The 16,568-nt window shown below is 32.4% G+C and overlaps 1 protein-coding gene across 2 annotated transcripts in view; it reads left to right on the forward strand.

Annotated features, from left to right (window-relative positions):
* MYCBP2 (MYC binding protein 2) overlaps positions 1–16,568 on the forward strand; it is a 258,565-nt gene that overhangs the window by 199,167 nt on the left and 42,830 nt on the right. The window contains exons 57-58 of one of the 2 annotated variants that reach the window (XM_090258643.1): positions 1,782–1,961; positions 14,661–16,304. In XM_090258643.1, coding sequence (XP_090114769.1) covers positions 1,782–1,961; positions 14,661–16,304 — 1,824 coding nt within the window. The remainder of the gene's footprint in view (positions 1–1,781; positions 1,962–14,660; positions 16,305–16,568) is intronic. The other variant, XM_090258644.1, reaches the window with a different exon arrangement.

Raw genomic sequence — 16,568 nt, forward strand, 5'->3', positions numbered from 1 at the left:
CATACGATTTGATTTCAAGAAATACAGTGTCATGTTACCTGACTTGCAGAGCAAGTGAAATAATGAAATAGTCTACAAAAAACAAAATTACATCAATATAGAATATTCAATTTAAGATAAAATGACTTCATTTGATATTATTTTCCACAGAATACTTTTATGAAGGAAGCCTAACTACAGGATTTCTTTTTGGCTCTTCCTACTCTGTTGTGTTGGTGTCTCCTACAGCTGTGCTTGCTCATACTTGGTAGCTCAGATTTCAACTAACATTAGCTAAATCTTCATACTTATGTAGGGTAAATTCTTGGTAGTGTTTTCTTCATGTCCCCTTTCACCATTGTCAATCCTTAAATTAAAATCTCAGCACTTACGTACCACTACTATACTTCTATAGTGATCTGCTTTAAAGCCATGTTTAATTCAAATTGTATGTTTTCAGTCTCTCCAATGTCTGGATTGTACTGGTGGCTATAACTTTAATCGGTATTTAAAGTATAATTTATTGAAACATCATAAAAATCAATTTTTAAGAGTTGCAAACATTGCTGGCAATATGTGTTATTAAATAGAAATTGTGATATATTACTTTTTAAAGTGTGATTTTGCTATTGCTCAAAAATAGCATGCACTTATTAATACACTTTAAATATTTAGATGAAGCAAAGAAATGTTAAGAAACTAGTCTATTTCTAACACTTATTATCTTTAACAATAGTTCTTGTTTTATTTAACTCTTTATACTATTCAAGATCAAAAAATTATATTTTACAAAATTTTTTCTCTTTAAAACAATTTTATAAAATTCGTTATACTCTAAAATTCTTTTTGTAACCCTCTGCATTAATTTTTTTTAATGAAAATGTATGGCTTGTATGTACAGTTCCTTCCATGTAAATCTATTTTTGTTGGTGCTTCATTTGAAATTTTCATTTATGAAGCTTTATTATATTTAAGGAACATGACTGGTACTGTTTTCTAGTTTGTGCATATGTCTGGATATGGTTATTTTCCTCTTCAGAATCATTTAAACTATTTAATATATAACCATATAAATGAGCTATTATCTATCCAGTTACATTACTTCATATTTTAAAAATTGTTTTTCTGTTAATGTCTTTTGTATTTAAAGTTAAGGGAAAATGTCAGCATTCATTTTTGAGATACTATTCCAGTTAGATAGCTCATATTTCTATCTTATTGTGTTACAGATTTTGATATTATCCATTAAATCAAAAGAGTCCATGCTTTTAAAAACGTATAATTTCTTTAACATTAACTATTTTAAAAAGAAAATATTAACTTATAACTCTAATGTAAAGATGTTACTAAGTTAATAACATATACTTTGCCTCTTTTGAATCTTGCATTTTAAAAAAAACTCATCTTATTTGCTTATTTTCTGCATGAAGTGTTCTGTATATGAGGTAGGGTGATATTAGTCATGGTCAGAAACTATGTAGAAGACATTTGCTTAGATCTTCATTTATACTTACATAATATTCAGTCAACTTATCATAGATTCTTCATAGACTCTATTCTCCTATGCTGTTGCTAAATGTTGTATATGAATTTAAATTCATTTGGGCTGTTTTAGTAGATTGTGTGGGTGCTTCCATTATTAAAATAACATGCAACTTTTGGTCCCTAATTTGAGGATAATGATCACCACCTTCCACGCATTTCTGAATTGGCATAGTTTTGTTTAGTGTTTAACTTTATCTGAATGTCATGAAGCACCATTTACTTTGCCATTTTGGATGTTAATTAATAACTAGTTGTAGTTTTGACTGTTTTGCCCACTGCAGGTGACCAACTGAGTGCCATATTGAATTCAATTCAGTCACGGCCCAATCTCCCAGCTCCTTCCATCTTTGATCAAGCTGCAAAACCTCCCTCTTCCCTAGTCCACAGCCCATTTGTGTTCGGACAGTCCCTTTCCTTCCAGCAACCTCAGCTTCAGAGTAAGTCTCTCAGTCTTAACCTGCCTCATGAAGCCATTTCTGAAGCTTTGTTCTGAGTTGTTTATCAGTTACTGATTACTTTTCAACTCACCAGACTGCTTTTATTTAGTGAGGATGTTATCCCTTCCCACATTTTTGAAGCATTAAAGCTATTCTGAGCTAAGATATTCTGCAGCTAAAACATTTGTTTTTAATCACACTTTTTAAAAAGTGTATTTATTAAAATATGACTGTTATTCTTTCTGTTCTTATTCCTGTATTAGCAAATATATACTACAGAACATGTTAGGAAAAACATATTTAACTTAAAATGTTCTTCCATAATGTGCATGACCATGCTAAGCACCAGGTATAGGGATACCTTTCATTGTTTTACGTTGGATTTTTGTTATTTAGAGATGCCCCAAAATAATAAACCTATTTCATTATACCAGAGGGTGGAAGAGAGACTATATTAGGTAGGTTTGTTTCTTTTAAGTGAATATGATATTCTTCAAATATAAAACAACTTAGGTTTCCAAATTTTCTCAAATTGTTGTTTCTTCTTTTGCTTTTTATTATTATTATTTTTGCTATTGTTTTTGTTTTTAATACATTAAACTGATTATTTGGTTCCAGTTCTGCCTCCTATGATTGCTCTAGCCCTTCATCTACAATAGTAACTCACACCAATATCGAAAATAAACCCAAAGAAATTACACTTAACCGAGTATTCTTTTTTCTTAATGACCTACTCATGCTTCCACATAAACTTCTCTAAGTTCCTTTAAATAGGACAATATGTTCTTCTTGGCCTTCAGTTCACATGTTGGCTATACAATATATAAATACACTCAATGAGTGAAATAGTTTATGAAAGTTTTAGCTTACACACCCCTTATTTGGATTCAAATACATGACCTCTTTGCTTTAATAAAGTACACCCACACTGAGGTCTAAGTTATTTTTTTACAAAATTACTTTGGTAGCTGTTTTTAGGATACTTAAGATAATGCCAGCTTGTCCAGTTTTTATTAGGAACCAGCGTAGTTTATAATTAGCAAATGATGTTATTCACTATGATATAATTATCCACTTTAGGTAAAGAGTACACAAGAGTATAAATTTTTCTAGATTTGTGTGATACATTAGGCAAGTTCAATTAATAAAGTTAAGTTAATTAGTTTAGAAATATAAGTAGTATCAATTTAGCTAATCATCTTTATTCATATATGATTTTTACCTGAATGTCTCTTAAAAGAAGAACTTTGAGGAAATATAATAGTGTCATGTGTGTGAAATAGTTTTTTTCTTCCTTGATAAGCATTAATAGAAGAATAAATGAGAAGTAAATGCTTAGTTTATTCATTTTATGGAGCAACAGACTTTTTAAATTTAGATGATTTCAGGTTGAAGGAAGTTTTAAAGGTAAGGACAGGAACAAACAAAAAGGAAAATAAATCATAATCAAGCAGGAAATTTATATTATATAAAAAAGTTAAACAAAAATTAATCTGATAATGTCATAGTGGCAGCAGACAAGGGAATTGAAGAATAAGGACCTTTTTGTTCTGTCTAAAGGATCATTACAAATCTCAGAAACAAGTATAATTACTATTTTTATTTTACCAAAGTATTTAATGAAATATTTCAAAATGAAATATAAAGACTATAATAAATCAGATTTGTTTCTTTGAAGGGATCATAAGTTTCTAGCTGACATATGTCAGTATAATTTTATGCCTAAGGGTTATCAGTACCACTACTTTCTTTACCACCATCTTGGGGCAAATTTGAAATCATGGCCTAGAAATGTCCCATGTATCAATTTTCTGAGTCATTACTTGCCTGTGCTGCAGCAATAGGAATTACCTGGGTCTCTTAACAAACCTCTTTTTCTCATTAGAATTAGCACTGAAGTTTGACTTCCAAATTCCAGAAACCAGAAGTCTTAATCCTTGGCATAACTTTAAAAAGCGATCGAATTCTAAAAATGCAGCAGAGAGAAAGAAGGAACTTCTGCCATTTGCGACAACTTGGATGGACCTAGAGAGAATTATGCTTAGTGAAATAAGCCAGGCAAAGAAAGAAAAATACCATATGATATCACCCAATACAGGAAACTAAAGAACAACATAAACAAACGAACTAAATAAGACAAAGAGCAGAATAGCAGTCAATAGGGGGGAGGGGGAGGGAGAGAAGGAGGATAAGTGAGGGAAGGGTCTAGTCAAGGAACATGTATGGAGGACCCATGGACATGGACAATGGGGAGGGATATGATTGTGGGAGAAGGGGTGGGCTGGATGGGGGAGAGAAATGGAGGAAAAATGGGACAACTGTATTTGAAAAACCAAAAAATAAAATTAAAAATATAATAAAGTAAAATAAAAAAAGGAAAAAATAGCTTTAATATTTTGGAAATAAACTAGAATTATATTAATCCTACCTTATTAGGAAAATTAAATGTGGCAGAGTGCTCACTGCTAAGACTGCCTGAGCAAGTTATCCTTCCTTGAACTTCACTGATATCCATTCCACCAGCATTTTATCTTTTTTTAGAAGGCAGATTATTCATACTTCCCTTACTAAATAGTAAATTAGAATCATTTTTGTTTTATACTTTTGTGATGCTAAAATAAAACATGTGTAGAGGACCATATTGTTAATTTTTGATTATACTGATCATCACCACTGTATACTGAATACTGTACCACTCTAACACATCCTTATTTGAGATGATGTCTCCATTTTATAGGTAAGGAAACAGGCTTAGAGAAGATCAGTGGTTTGCTGTAGAAACATTCATAGTAAGATCATAGATCCAGACATGAGGCCAGTTCTACTAACTAAAAAGGCCATGTTTTAAATATTCAATTTTGCTTGCTATCAAATAATACAAAATTATATATGTACATATATATTTTATATATGTTTATATTCTGCTTTCATTTAGTTCTAGCTTCTAAAGGATTAGTTTTACCTAGATTGGTTATTTTTCCCTTTATAGTTTAATTTTAAGAATGTAGCTCGGCTTAAATGGAAAAAATTTACTAAATGTCATGACTCAAGTTCCCAGCTAAGTGCATGAGCTCTACAGAAATACACATAAACTGCCCTTCATGTCAACTTTATCTAACATTTCAGTGAACATTGCAATCAGTAGTTCTTTAGAATTTTTTTCCCTGAAGCATAATATTTTTCACTAATCTCTGGAATTTGAAATAACGTGGCATGTTAAGTTAATTTGGTGATTTTTAATTAGCAAATTTATTTTATTATAAATGTACACATGCATGTCTATATACATGCAAAGTATTTCACCAGTTATTCTAGTGAAATAGAATAATTACAGAAGTGAAAGTTACAAATTTTCCTTGTCTTATCATGTATATGTGTACAGGCATGAGAGAAAGAAGTATGTTCTGTAATTTACTTTTTAATTTAAAAATTATCAGTGTAGTTTTTAGATTTAGTAAGCAATATGGCAATAAGAGTCTAGTGGACTGAGGTGGAGAATGTTATCCGTGCCTGCTCTCTTAAGATTTACTATACAGGGGAAGGAAAAGCATAAAACAAAACCAAGAGAAAGGATGTGAGATCGGGAGAGGTTTTTATTTGTTTTTTAATGAAAAAAAATAATATTAATGTTATTTTCTAAGGAGAATGATCCAATAGGGAGAGAAAATTTGATGATACATTGGACAGAGGAAAACTGCTAGAATAGTACTCTTGCTTAGGAGAGAGGATGAAGTCTAGCACAAAGTGGAAAGGTTGGCTGAGTAGAAGTATAAATAGTTCATCATAACAGGAGAGGAAGAAGAAGGTATAATATTAGGAGCTTGAGGATCTTCTTTTGTTCGTTTGTTTGTTTCTCAGTAAAATAGGAAGCTGTCAGCATCCCAGAGTTAGTGTGTGGAGGATGTGTTGGTAGTTTGAGGAAAGAAGAGAAGGTATAAAACAGTTAATAGCTAACTCATACCAAACATTTACCATATAATAGACAGCATGTTAACTACTTCATATGGATAAACTCATTTGATCATGCTAGAGAACATGCTAGAGAAACTTCATGCATTTGTAACTAACAGTATTAATGCCCTAGTGGCAGCATCTTACACTAGAGAATGGGCCCGTCGTGAAGAGTCTTATAAGCCATACTTAGTAGATTAGACTTTATCCTCTAAGTAGAGGGAGTAAAGTATAGAACTTTAAACAGAAGGAGTGGTAGGATCAGTTTTACATTTGTGAAAGAACTGAAAATATTATGAAAAGGGTCCTGGAGAAAGGGCGAGTGATAAGAGAGGTAGGAAGTCCAAGAAAAGTTGAACAGGGCTTTAAACTAAGGTAAATTACAGTGGGAATGTAGGAGAAGGAACAAGTTCAGAAATATTTAGGCTGTAAAATGCACAGGACATGCTAATTACGGTTGTGGAAACCAATCTAGAAGAAAGTCAGTTTACTGACTGTTTTGAAAGATAAACACAGAATAAAAAGCAGGTTTTAATTTGAAGATGGAAAACATATTTAACATCTCCATGAACTAAGAAAACCATTGTTGACTGATAAGTTATAAATACACCATCAAATTATTCATATATACATTTTTAGTAAAAATGATCATTATCATTAGAGCATTTTCATGATTTTGTGATTAATTTAGAAAGCACTTTTTAAAGTATTTAAATTCTGTTTTCATATTAGGTCTTCTTTATCTCCCACTTTTCTCTAAAACTTCTACATTGTAGTATATCTCATTATTTAGACTTATGAAAACTAAAACTAAATATTGTTACAGCTCTATTGAGATTTAAATTATACATTTTGATGAGTTTGGACATATGCATACATTGTGATACCATCACCAAAATCAACTAAATTTTATCTTTTAGATCAAACTTTTCATCCCTGATCATTAGATTGACTTACTTCTCCCCATTCCCTTTAGTTTACTTAGGAAATATGCCATATCAATATGATGGTATAGTTAATTTCTTGTGTTCAAGAGACCTAAGAAGTCATCTAGCTGTCATTTTGGAGATAAAGGAATTCTCTGTTACTTGCCCAAGTTATAAAGTTAACTGGCAAATCTAAGACTTGAATAAGAGATTCTTAACTCACTTCAGTACTTTTTTTTTCCCTATTACATCTCAGTTACCTTACATAAACTGTAAAAATTGGAAAAGCCAAAGGGTCATCTACCCTAACCTTCTTATCTTATACCTTAAATCCTTTGGCAACATTCCTGATAAACTGCCAGATGGGAAATTCACATTATCACAGAGTTGTTCTGGTTGTCTGTTCTCAGTTTTTTAGAGAATACGGAAACAAAAATCCTGTCTTCCACCCCACTGCCCAGTAACAATAAAAGAGTGGAAGGGAAGAATGTCTCTGATTCATCTGTGGTTAATACTCTTCACAGGTTTGAGGCAGTGACTGGTGCCTGCTTTTTTCTTCTCTCTCCAAACATAAGGACTTTTCCTCCTGTTTTGGTTTCAGTTTTAGCTGTCTGTGCTACATAAATGCTGTATGCTTCTGAAGGCAGGACGTGGTTATAGTTAATAATCACCTGATCAAAAGTGTCTGATTTCTCTGATATATAGGTACTATTTTTTTCCCTTGCAACTAGTAAGCAATTCGTGGAAAACCAGGTTTTTATTTCTGAGAGCATCCCTAGACCTCCTGGGTCTCAAGTTACTACTCAAAGAGCATTCTTTAATCTTGGCTCAGAATTTTTTGAAATTATTCTTTCTAAGGCCTAGGATATATACACACCAAATTTTGTTCTGAATTTTCCTATTTCATCTATCACAAACTCTGAAATGATATGCTTTTCCCTAATGTTATGTCCCTTACCATATTTACTGAAAACTTATTATATATTCACTAATATGTTACGTATGTTTTATCCAATTACAGGTAGAAGTCATTTAGAGACACATCATGTTGTGGGGGGCAGGGGGCGATTATCCACCTTACATCTTTACATTCATCTTCTTTTCTACATTCATATCATGTGGATTAATATTCTGTTCTAGTGAAAAGCTTATTTCTATTTTATCCTTAAGTTGGAAATTTTGTTCCAGCTTTCATTCTTTTATTATTCATTTAGTATACGAACATTTATATAAATAATTTTTAGTTCCTGTTTCATGTCTTAACCTCCTTTAGCATTCACGTAATTCTACTTTTCTCCTGATACCTTTACTAGGATTCTGGATGTATATATTCTGCAGTGGTATTGCATACTGTCAATATATCTCTTAAGGTTTGCTTTCATTTTTTTAAATTGAAAAACATAAATCTTTTTAAAAACTAACTATATCAAAATATATTTAAATGAGCAAATTTTATAAAAATTAAATGTATAGTACAAGTGTTATCTGCAGTCACAGCTTAATTTCTCAGGCATTTTAACAATAACCTTTTTAGACTTTCACAAAATTTTTCTTCTTACTCACTCTGAATCATACCTAGGAATCCAGTCTCTCTAGGCTTTGTAACAGTGAAAAAGACTTCAAGGCTTCTTTTTTTCTTAAAAACCTTTTTGAGAAGTTTGTCCATAAACCTCCCACGTCATAGCCTACTAGTGCCATCCTTGTAGTTTTTCACATTTGTGTTTTTGGGCACTTCCAATTAAGATAGTATTTTTATTTCCTGCTCCTATGTCCTTCTGCTAAATCCAGTCTTCACAGATTTTAATGACCAAGCCACGAAACTGTATTTTTACATTGGCATTTGGAATTCCCCTTGAACTAACTCTTCCAATCAAAAAACAACACCCTCCTAACTGATATTTTCAGTGAGGGTTTCAGCCTGTGTATTATATGAGATTTAAATAGCATAAGAATTTTTTGTAGTTCTTGGTACCTTTTAAGTTTTCTTCACTTTAAAAAGAAGGATGCTCAAAAATATTAAAACTTTAACATTTTTTTAACTTAGTTGAAGAAGACTTGATAGCATGTAGCACCATCTCTCCATCCACTCCTGCCATTCTCTCTGGAACCCCCATCAAGTATTCTTGCTGTGGTCCTTGTCCACAGAAATGCTAGAGTCAGTCTTCGACATTTGTTTTTTCTAAATTCATTTGTTAGTCCTAAGATCTCATTTTACTTGCTTTATCAGCAGTGTTTGACGGAGTTGAGCTTTCTTCCTTGAAACTCCTTCTTTGCCTGCTGAACACTTCTTACCTCAGCAACTGTTCATTTCCAGTCTCTTTTCTACATCCTCCTGTATTCTATATTCCTAGGCATGTCCCAGGGCTTTGGTTTCTTCTAGCTCTCACTCCCCAAGTGGACTTACCCAGGCATGGAATGTTACCCAATGTTTACATGCTTATGATTCCCAAGTTCATCACCACTTGATCAAATATGTATTTATTTATTCTTTTCTTCCCCTGAATATAAGCTCCATAAGAGCTGGGACTTTATTTCTGTTCATCATTTTATTCTCAATAACTGAAACAATATCTGATACATGATACGTACTCAGTCACATGGAGTAACTTCTTGGTTTATGAGTAAGTAGTTCACCTTTAATTTTAGCTATAATAATGAATCAGTCAACTATCACTTTTCTGTTTTGAGAAAAGTATATGTTATATTCAATTTTTTTATTTTGATAATATTAAGAAAGTTATCTCATTACCTAATGTATTTCACCTTAATTAATTATATCTATTTAATTGCTATGAGTTAAAATTTTAAATAAAATGGATTTTTTTTAAGATTCAGAGTTTTTTTTTTTAAGCATACTGCTTTTAAAGACCATTTTTTAAAGGTTCTAGACTTTTTAAAAGATAAATCATTTAATTTTAAGTACTTCATTTTCTGCATGGTAAATCATGAGTGTGTTTAACATTTTTCATTGACTTGTGAATTTTCTTTGCTTTGTTCGTGTTGTGAAACTTTTTATAAACAAAATGTGGTATCTCAGTAATAGAATCTATAAAACAAACTCTAAATATTGGGATTAGTGCTAACACTTTTTCACTGAAGATAAACCATAAATGTCAAGAACTTGAGTCCATTCTAAGATACATACTAGAAAAATCATAGTCACGTGTCCATACAGAAATCCAGGGGACAGTAGGTTAAACTGTAAATAAATTTATCTCCCACTGTTTACATCACCAAAATTTTTTACTTAAAATTTTTTATTTGTAAGTAAATTAGGACCAAATTAAAGAAAACCTAGTTTAAGAAATATTAGTCTAAAGAGAAATGTTCAAATTTGATTTATCAGAGCTATGAGACTTATTTGACTTTAAGTTACCACATTTGAAGCTATTGTCATTAATCTAAATTAATTAATATGACCTTTGTTTTCAGTTTTAATTTTAGAGAAATGTAAACTTGTTGAAAACTGGCTGAATATAAACTTTTAATAATAGTTGTCACGCATATCATTTGAAATGCTTTGTTTCTGCTTGTGTTCTCTGCTAAATTTCTTTCCATTGAATCTGTGCCGCTTCTTTGCCAATGTTTTCCACTGTAGAATCTCCATCTCGCAGCCTTGCTTCTCGTGAGCGCATTTACAAAAATTATGGTGTAGCTGGGCCTGCCTCTGCTCTTTCATCTCTGTCTCACAAACTGAAGGGTGGGTATGCGTGCTATCGTGGATGGGCCATTCTTAATGAACATAGGTAGTTTCAGTGAAGAAGTTATAATTCACCTCAGTCATTTTCATCCCATTACACTTTTTAAGATTAAAGTTTACTCATTCAGATATTGATATTTGGTGTTAATTTGTGATATATCTGTTCAGTATTAGTATTGATTATCCTGATGTGCATATTGACCGTATCAATAGGCTAAATATTACTCTTATTTAATTTCAAACCTGTATGAGGTCTCAAAATAGATAGTATATAGAAAGAAGTGCCTGATTTGGGAGTGGTAAAATTACCATTTTCACAACAAGATGGTATACATATAGTGTGGGGCAAAAGTAGGTTTACAGTTGTGAGTATGTGAAACACAGAGTTTATTCTCGTATTATTTATTAATGTATTATTTTCTATATGAACAACTGTAAACTTCTTTTTATCCCACCTTGTATAGAAGTTATGAGGCACATTGTGATCTATAAAAATATAGCATCTTACGTGACAGGTTAGTCTATAACTCTTTTTTCTGTTGTATAATGCAAAAATTATTTTCCTATTTTAGTGTTTTATGAAAAACACTTTGGTAATTAGGTTCAAATTTTTTGAAGTTTAACTTAGTTATTCATTACCTGTTCTGTCATAAGTCTTCCTTATAGTTTTTTCTTAGTCACTTAGTTAAAAAATTTTTAACTTAGTAATACTTAAACTCTATTGACAACTGATAAAATTTCAGACAATTTTAAAAGATACTTTTAGTCTTTTAAAATACTATAAATGCTGACTTAAATAATTTTGTCTGAAAGTAATATTTAATCTTAAAATCCTGTATTTTAAGAATATTTTATCAAAAAGTACTATAGCAATGGCTAATATTCTGTATAGGTTTTTCAAGTAATTTTTAATTTTCTTTTTTCTTAGAAATGGATACATTTTATATTACATCTTTATACATTTGACAATGATACTATAGGATATTATAGTATAACAAATAGTATTATAGAAACTGGTCTTTATAGAACCTGATCTATATGGTATGTAATGTTATGTAACCTGACATGGACTATATATTATGGCATGTAATATGACAGTATAGTGTTTTATTATGGTATATTATAGTGTGGTATTATAATAACTTGAGGATTTACAATTATAGCATAAAAACAATTATGCAGGTCATTGATGAATGTATACTTAACTTTAACCATGTTTACTATTTTGTTTGAATGTTCTAAGTTTCTATCTTGTCCTCTATTATTTTTTTTTAGAATTCATTTAGGTTAGAAAATATTTTACCTATTAGCACTTAAACTTATATATGATTAGTTTAATAATGAATTAGTTAAGTGATGAATGTGAAAGTATTGTGTGTGACTAAAGATATTTAACAAAATATTTGTCTATGTTTATTGACATTTCAAGCAGCCATAACATGACAATTATTAGTAATATTTATTACATGCTTCAAAACTCTAGAAACCCAAATGAAGAAGATAAATATCAGTTAGCATATGGGTTAACCACACATAGCAAACAACATATTCTTTAAAAATATATATATGAAATGAACTTTGGAAAACAAATTTTTCAAAAGTTTAATTATAATTTTAAAAGTCCTAGGAAAAAAGAATTTCACATTATTTATGCACACGGACTCACATCAGGTCAACACTATCACACACTGATACTCCAGCTGTCACCACTTACAGAGTTTAAGAAAATATTCACCACTACTAGAGTTGTAAACATAAGGTATAGAGATGCCATACCCTAACCCTTTCTATATAACATTTTTGTTAGCACATGCCAAATGGTGTTCTGATACTTGAAAGATTACATTGTTCATCCAATCACAGAGGGAGAGACGTTCTTTATAAGGAAGGAATGAGCACCATTAATTTAGAAAAGAAAACTCGATCAATTCATGAGTTGGTCTTTTAGAGAGAGGTGTGTCAAATATAAAATATTTACATGTATAATGTTGTCTAGATTCACCATTATATATGGTTCAGCTTCCAAAATAAATGTGGTGATGAAGGCATTGCCAGCCATCAGATTAACAACAAAAAATTAGTATTCCAAATATTACACACTGGAAATTAGTGGACTAGGCTGATGTTTAATTCTACCAAATTCAGTATATTTGTTTATAAAATCTGTTCCACTGTTCTATTACAAGATCAATAAGATAGGCACCAATTTCTTAAACTACTTTTATACAATTTGAGAGCACTTATGTATTAAGATTATAACATCTTTTTGTCTATGCTGAGGCAGCATAAGTATCTGGATTTTTTTTATATGTTGTGATTTGTTTCACTGCTTTTCCTCTGAATTTAGCCCACTTTCTTATACTGGTTTTATAAAAAGACACATATATGATAAATGAAATTTATGACAACAAATAATTGCAAAAAACTGAAGAGCATTATATTTAGTAGTAACATATTCATTGAAAGAATGAATAATTATTCTAAACACTGGCACGTTACAGTTAAAATATGCTTCAGGTAGGCTACTAGCTAGACTTCATTATTTCAGAGTTACTTAACTTGCAACCATCTGACCCTTGTACAAGAATGGTTATTGTCACCTTTACCCTGTGGCCTTGGGAGCCATATTGTAAAAAGTGGATCTTTGGAGAATCTGAAGGTTTGGGGCTAGCAGAAGAAACATTAAGAAAATAGGAATTTGTTTACTCTTTCAACAAATACTTATTGAGCACTTAGTGTATTCCAGAACCCATTCTTGACATTACATCAGTGAAGAGTGATAGACCATAATACCACTTCTGCGGACCTTCTATCAGAAGGGCAGAATCTATGGCCATACTGTCTTGACCTGTAGATAACTAGAGTGTGACTACAAACACAGGCACACACACACATGCAAGAAAGACAAAAAATATTTTCCTATGTCATTCAAATTGTTTGCATTCTTTCTCCCCCTTAAAAAAAAATACCTGCCATGTAACCAGTTAACAGATTTATCTGAATTTACTAAGTATCATTTTTAAAAACAAACGCTCCTAGCAAGGTTTATGGATTTTTAATTTTTCATACCACATGCATCACTTTAATCAGATCGCCTTCCTCCTAACAACTAACTAAGACTGGGAGTTTTTATTTTAGGGAGGAAAAGTAATGGTGTAGGTTGTACCTCTTACAGGTAGCAAAGACCACCTGGCCCTAATGCCTCAAAGGAAAGCAGGAAACAGTAGGGTCAGATAACCAGAAATAATGGTGTCTGTGTAGAAATATCTAGTATTTGTACCAGGAAGGAGGTAAATTTTTAAAATCTTTTTATCTGTTATTTTCCTGACTCCTTATTTCAAGGTCCCCCACAATTCAGACTTGGACTATTAATTCTGAGTATACTCTTATTCCAAGGGGACACAATCTCAAAGTTCTGACTAGCTGAGCTCAATGAACTAAATAAACTTTTAGAGTACAATCTGTTTATAAACAATATACTGCCTGAATTACATGTAATTCATAATACCTTTGAGTATTCACATGTTAATAATAAATTATTCTAATCTAATCATTAAAATAATGCGTCTCCTAAGCAGGTCTTTATTAGCCTAATTGTATCTGTTTGTAGACTTGAAAATGATAAAGTATATATAAATTCAGTTTCCTAATTCAACAAGACTCTGTACCATTAACATTCCTAATAAAGCTGTGAGATATCACTCTACTAGAAATTTAGCTTGACTACTTCATATTTAAAAACATAACGTTTTCCTAATTATTTTTCAAAAAGTTTGTTTTTTTCTTTTTAGTCCCTCACTGAATTTAAGTTCTTCCTAATTATTGTACTAAAGCTGATGTTCAGATATGATGGATAATTTATACTGGTGTATAGGTACTGTATGTTCAGTCTGTTTTGCATCCATGAAAATTGTTTTTGGTGGAAATGGTTGTATAGTGATGTAATAGAAAGTTTATGAAAAATATTTTCCTTTTTTTTCTTTATTTTTCAAGTATTTTTGTCTGTGACAAGCAATATAAATTTCTTAGCTATATGTCTTTTTAAATCAGTTTTTTGTAGTTAACTTATCAGTAAGTTATAATTTTACTAACAAGTTTTACTATGAAATGGACCACAAACAGGTGACCGAGGAACTGTCTCAACATCTTCTAGACCAGTCTGTACATCAGGAAAATCAGAACTGTCCTCCAAGCACAGCAGATCAATTAAGCCTGATGGACGCATGAACCGGACTACTACTGATCAAAAGAAACCAAGGGGTACAGAAGGTTTATCAGCTAGTGAATCCCTCATGTTGAAATCTGATGCTGCAAAGCTGAGGTCAGATTCTCATAGTAGGTCATTGTCCCCCAACCATAACACCTTGCAGACACTGAAATCTGATGGGAGGATGTCTTCTAGTTTCAGAGCGGAATCCCCGGGACCAGGCTCTCGGTCCTCATCTCCTAAGCCAAAGACTCTCCCCGCCAATAGGTCTAGCCCATCCGGTGCTAGTTCTCCCCGCTCCTCCTCACCACACGATAAAAATCTACCTCAAAAAAGCACTGCTCCCACTAAGACAAAACTCGACCCTCCTCGGGAACGTTCCAAATCAGACTCTTACACACTTGATCCAGATACCCTCCGCAAGAAGAAAATGCCCCTCACAGAACCCTTAAGGGGACGATCCACATCACCAAAACCAAAACCAGTACCAAAGGATTCAAAAGATTCCCCTGGGTCCGAAAACAGAGCTCCTTCTCCCCATGTGGTTCAAGAAAACCTTCACAGCGAGGTGGTTGAAGTCTGCACTTCAAGTACTTTAAAAACCAACAGTCTGACAGATAGCACCTGTGACGAAAGCAGTGAATTTAAGAATGTGGATGAAGGTTCAAATAAAGTTCATTTCAGCATAGGAAAAGCCCCTCTGAAAGAGGAACAGGACATGAGGGCATCCCCCAAAATAAGTCGAAAATGTGCTAATAGACACAGCAGGCCCAAAAAGGAAAAATCCAACTTTCTCTTCAAAGGAGATGGAGCCAAACCTGCAGAGCCAGCCAAACAAGCCACGTCTCCTTCTGTGGCTGAGTGCGCCAGGGCTGTCTTTGCCTCTTTCCTGTGGCACGAAGGCATCGTACACGATGCAATGGCTTGTTCCTCTTTCTTAAAATTTAATCCTGAACTTTCCAAAGAACATGCTCCTATAAGAAGTAGTTTAAACAGTCAACAGCCTACAGAAGAAAAGGAAACCAAATTAAAAAACAGACACTCATTGGAAATATCATCTGCACTGAATATGTTTAATATTGCACCTCATGGACCAGATATATCTAAAATGGGTAGCATCAACAAAAATAAGGTGCTATCTATGCTTAAGGAACCACCTCTGCATGAGAAATGTGAGGATGGGAAAACCGAAGCCACTTTTGAGATGTCTGTGCACCACCCAATGAAGTCTAAATCTCCTCTTCCCTTAACTTTACAACATTTAGTGGCTTTCTGGGAAGACATCTCTTTGGCTACTATCAAAGCAGCTTCCCAGAATATGATTTTTCCAAGTCCTGGTTCTTGTGCAGTCCTTAAAAAGAAAGAGTGTGAAAAAGAGAATAAGAAGGCCAAGAAAGAAAAAAAGAAAAAAGAAAAGGCAGAAGTTCGACCCCGGGGTAATTTATTTGGTGAGATGGCCCAGCTGGCAGTAGGAGGACCAGAGAAAGATACCATCTGTGAGCTGTGCGGAGAGTCACATCCATACCCAGTGACATATCACATGAGACAAGCTCACCCAGGTAAACGATATTATTAAATATATATATATATGAGAACTTTTTGTTAAAAAAAATGAACTAGGTACTTCAAACTTGAGATGTTCTATAAATTATGTTAAAATGCAGGGGAACTATTGCACAGAATGTATAGTATCTTATAACATTAAAGTGCATTATCAATGTAGGTGTTTTTGTGAGAAAAAGTTGAGGCAATTTAGTAGTACTTTATTTTAATGTATTAACATTCTGAAATATTGTTTATTTTTAAAATGTTTTATGTGTTAC

This window comes from Furipterus horrens, unplaced genomic scaffold (assembly GCF_987537825.1).
Source record: "Furipterus horrens unplaced genomic scaffold, mFurHor1.1.pri manual_scaffold_12, whole genome shotgun sequence".
Taxonomy (NCBI): Eukaryota; Metazoa; Chordata; class Mammalia; order Chiroptera; family Furipteridae; genus Furipterus; species Furipterus horrens.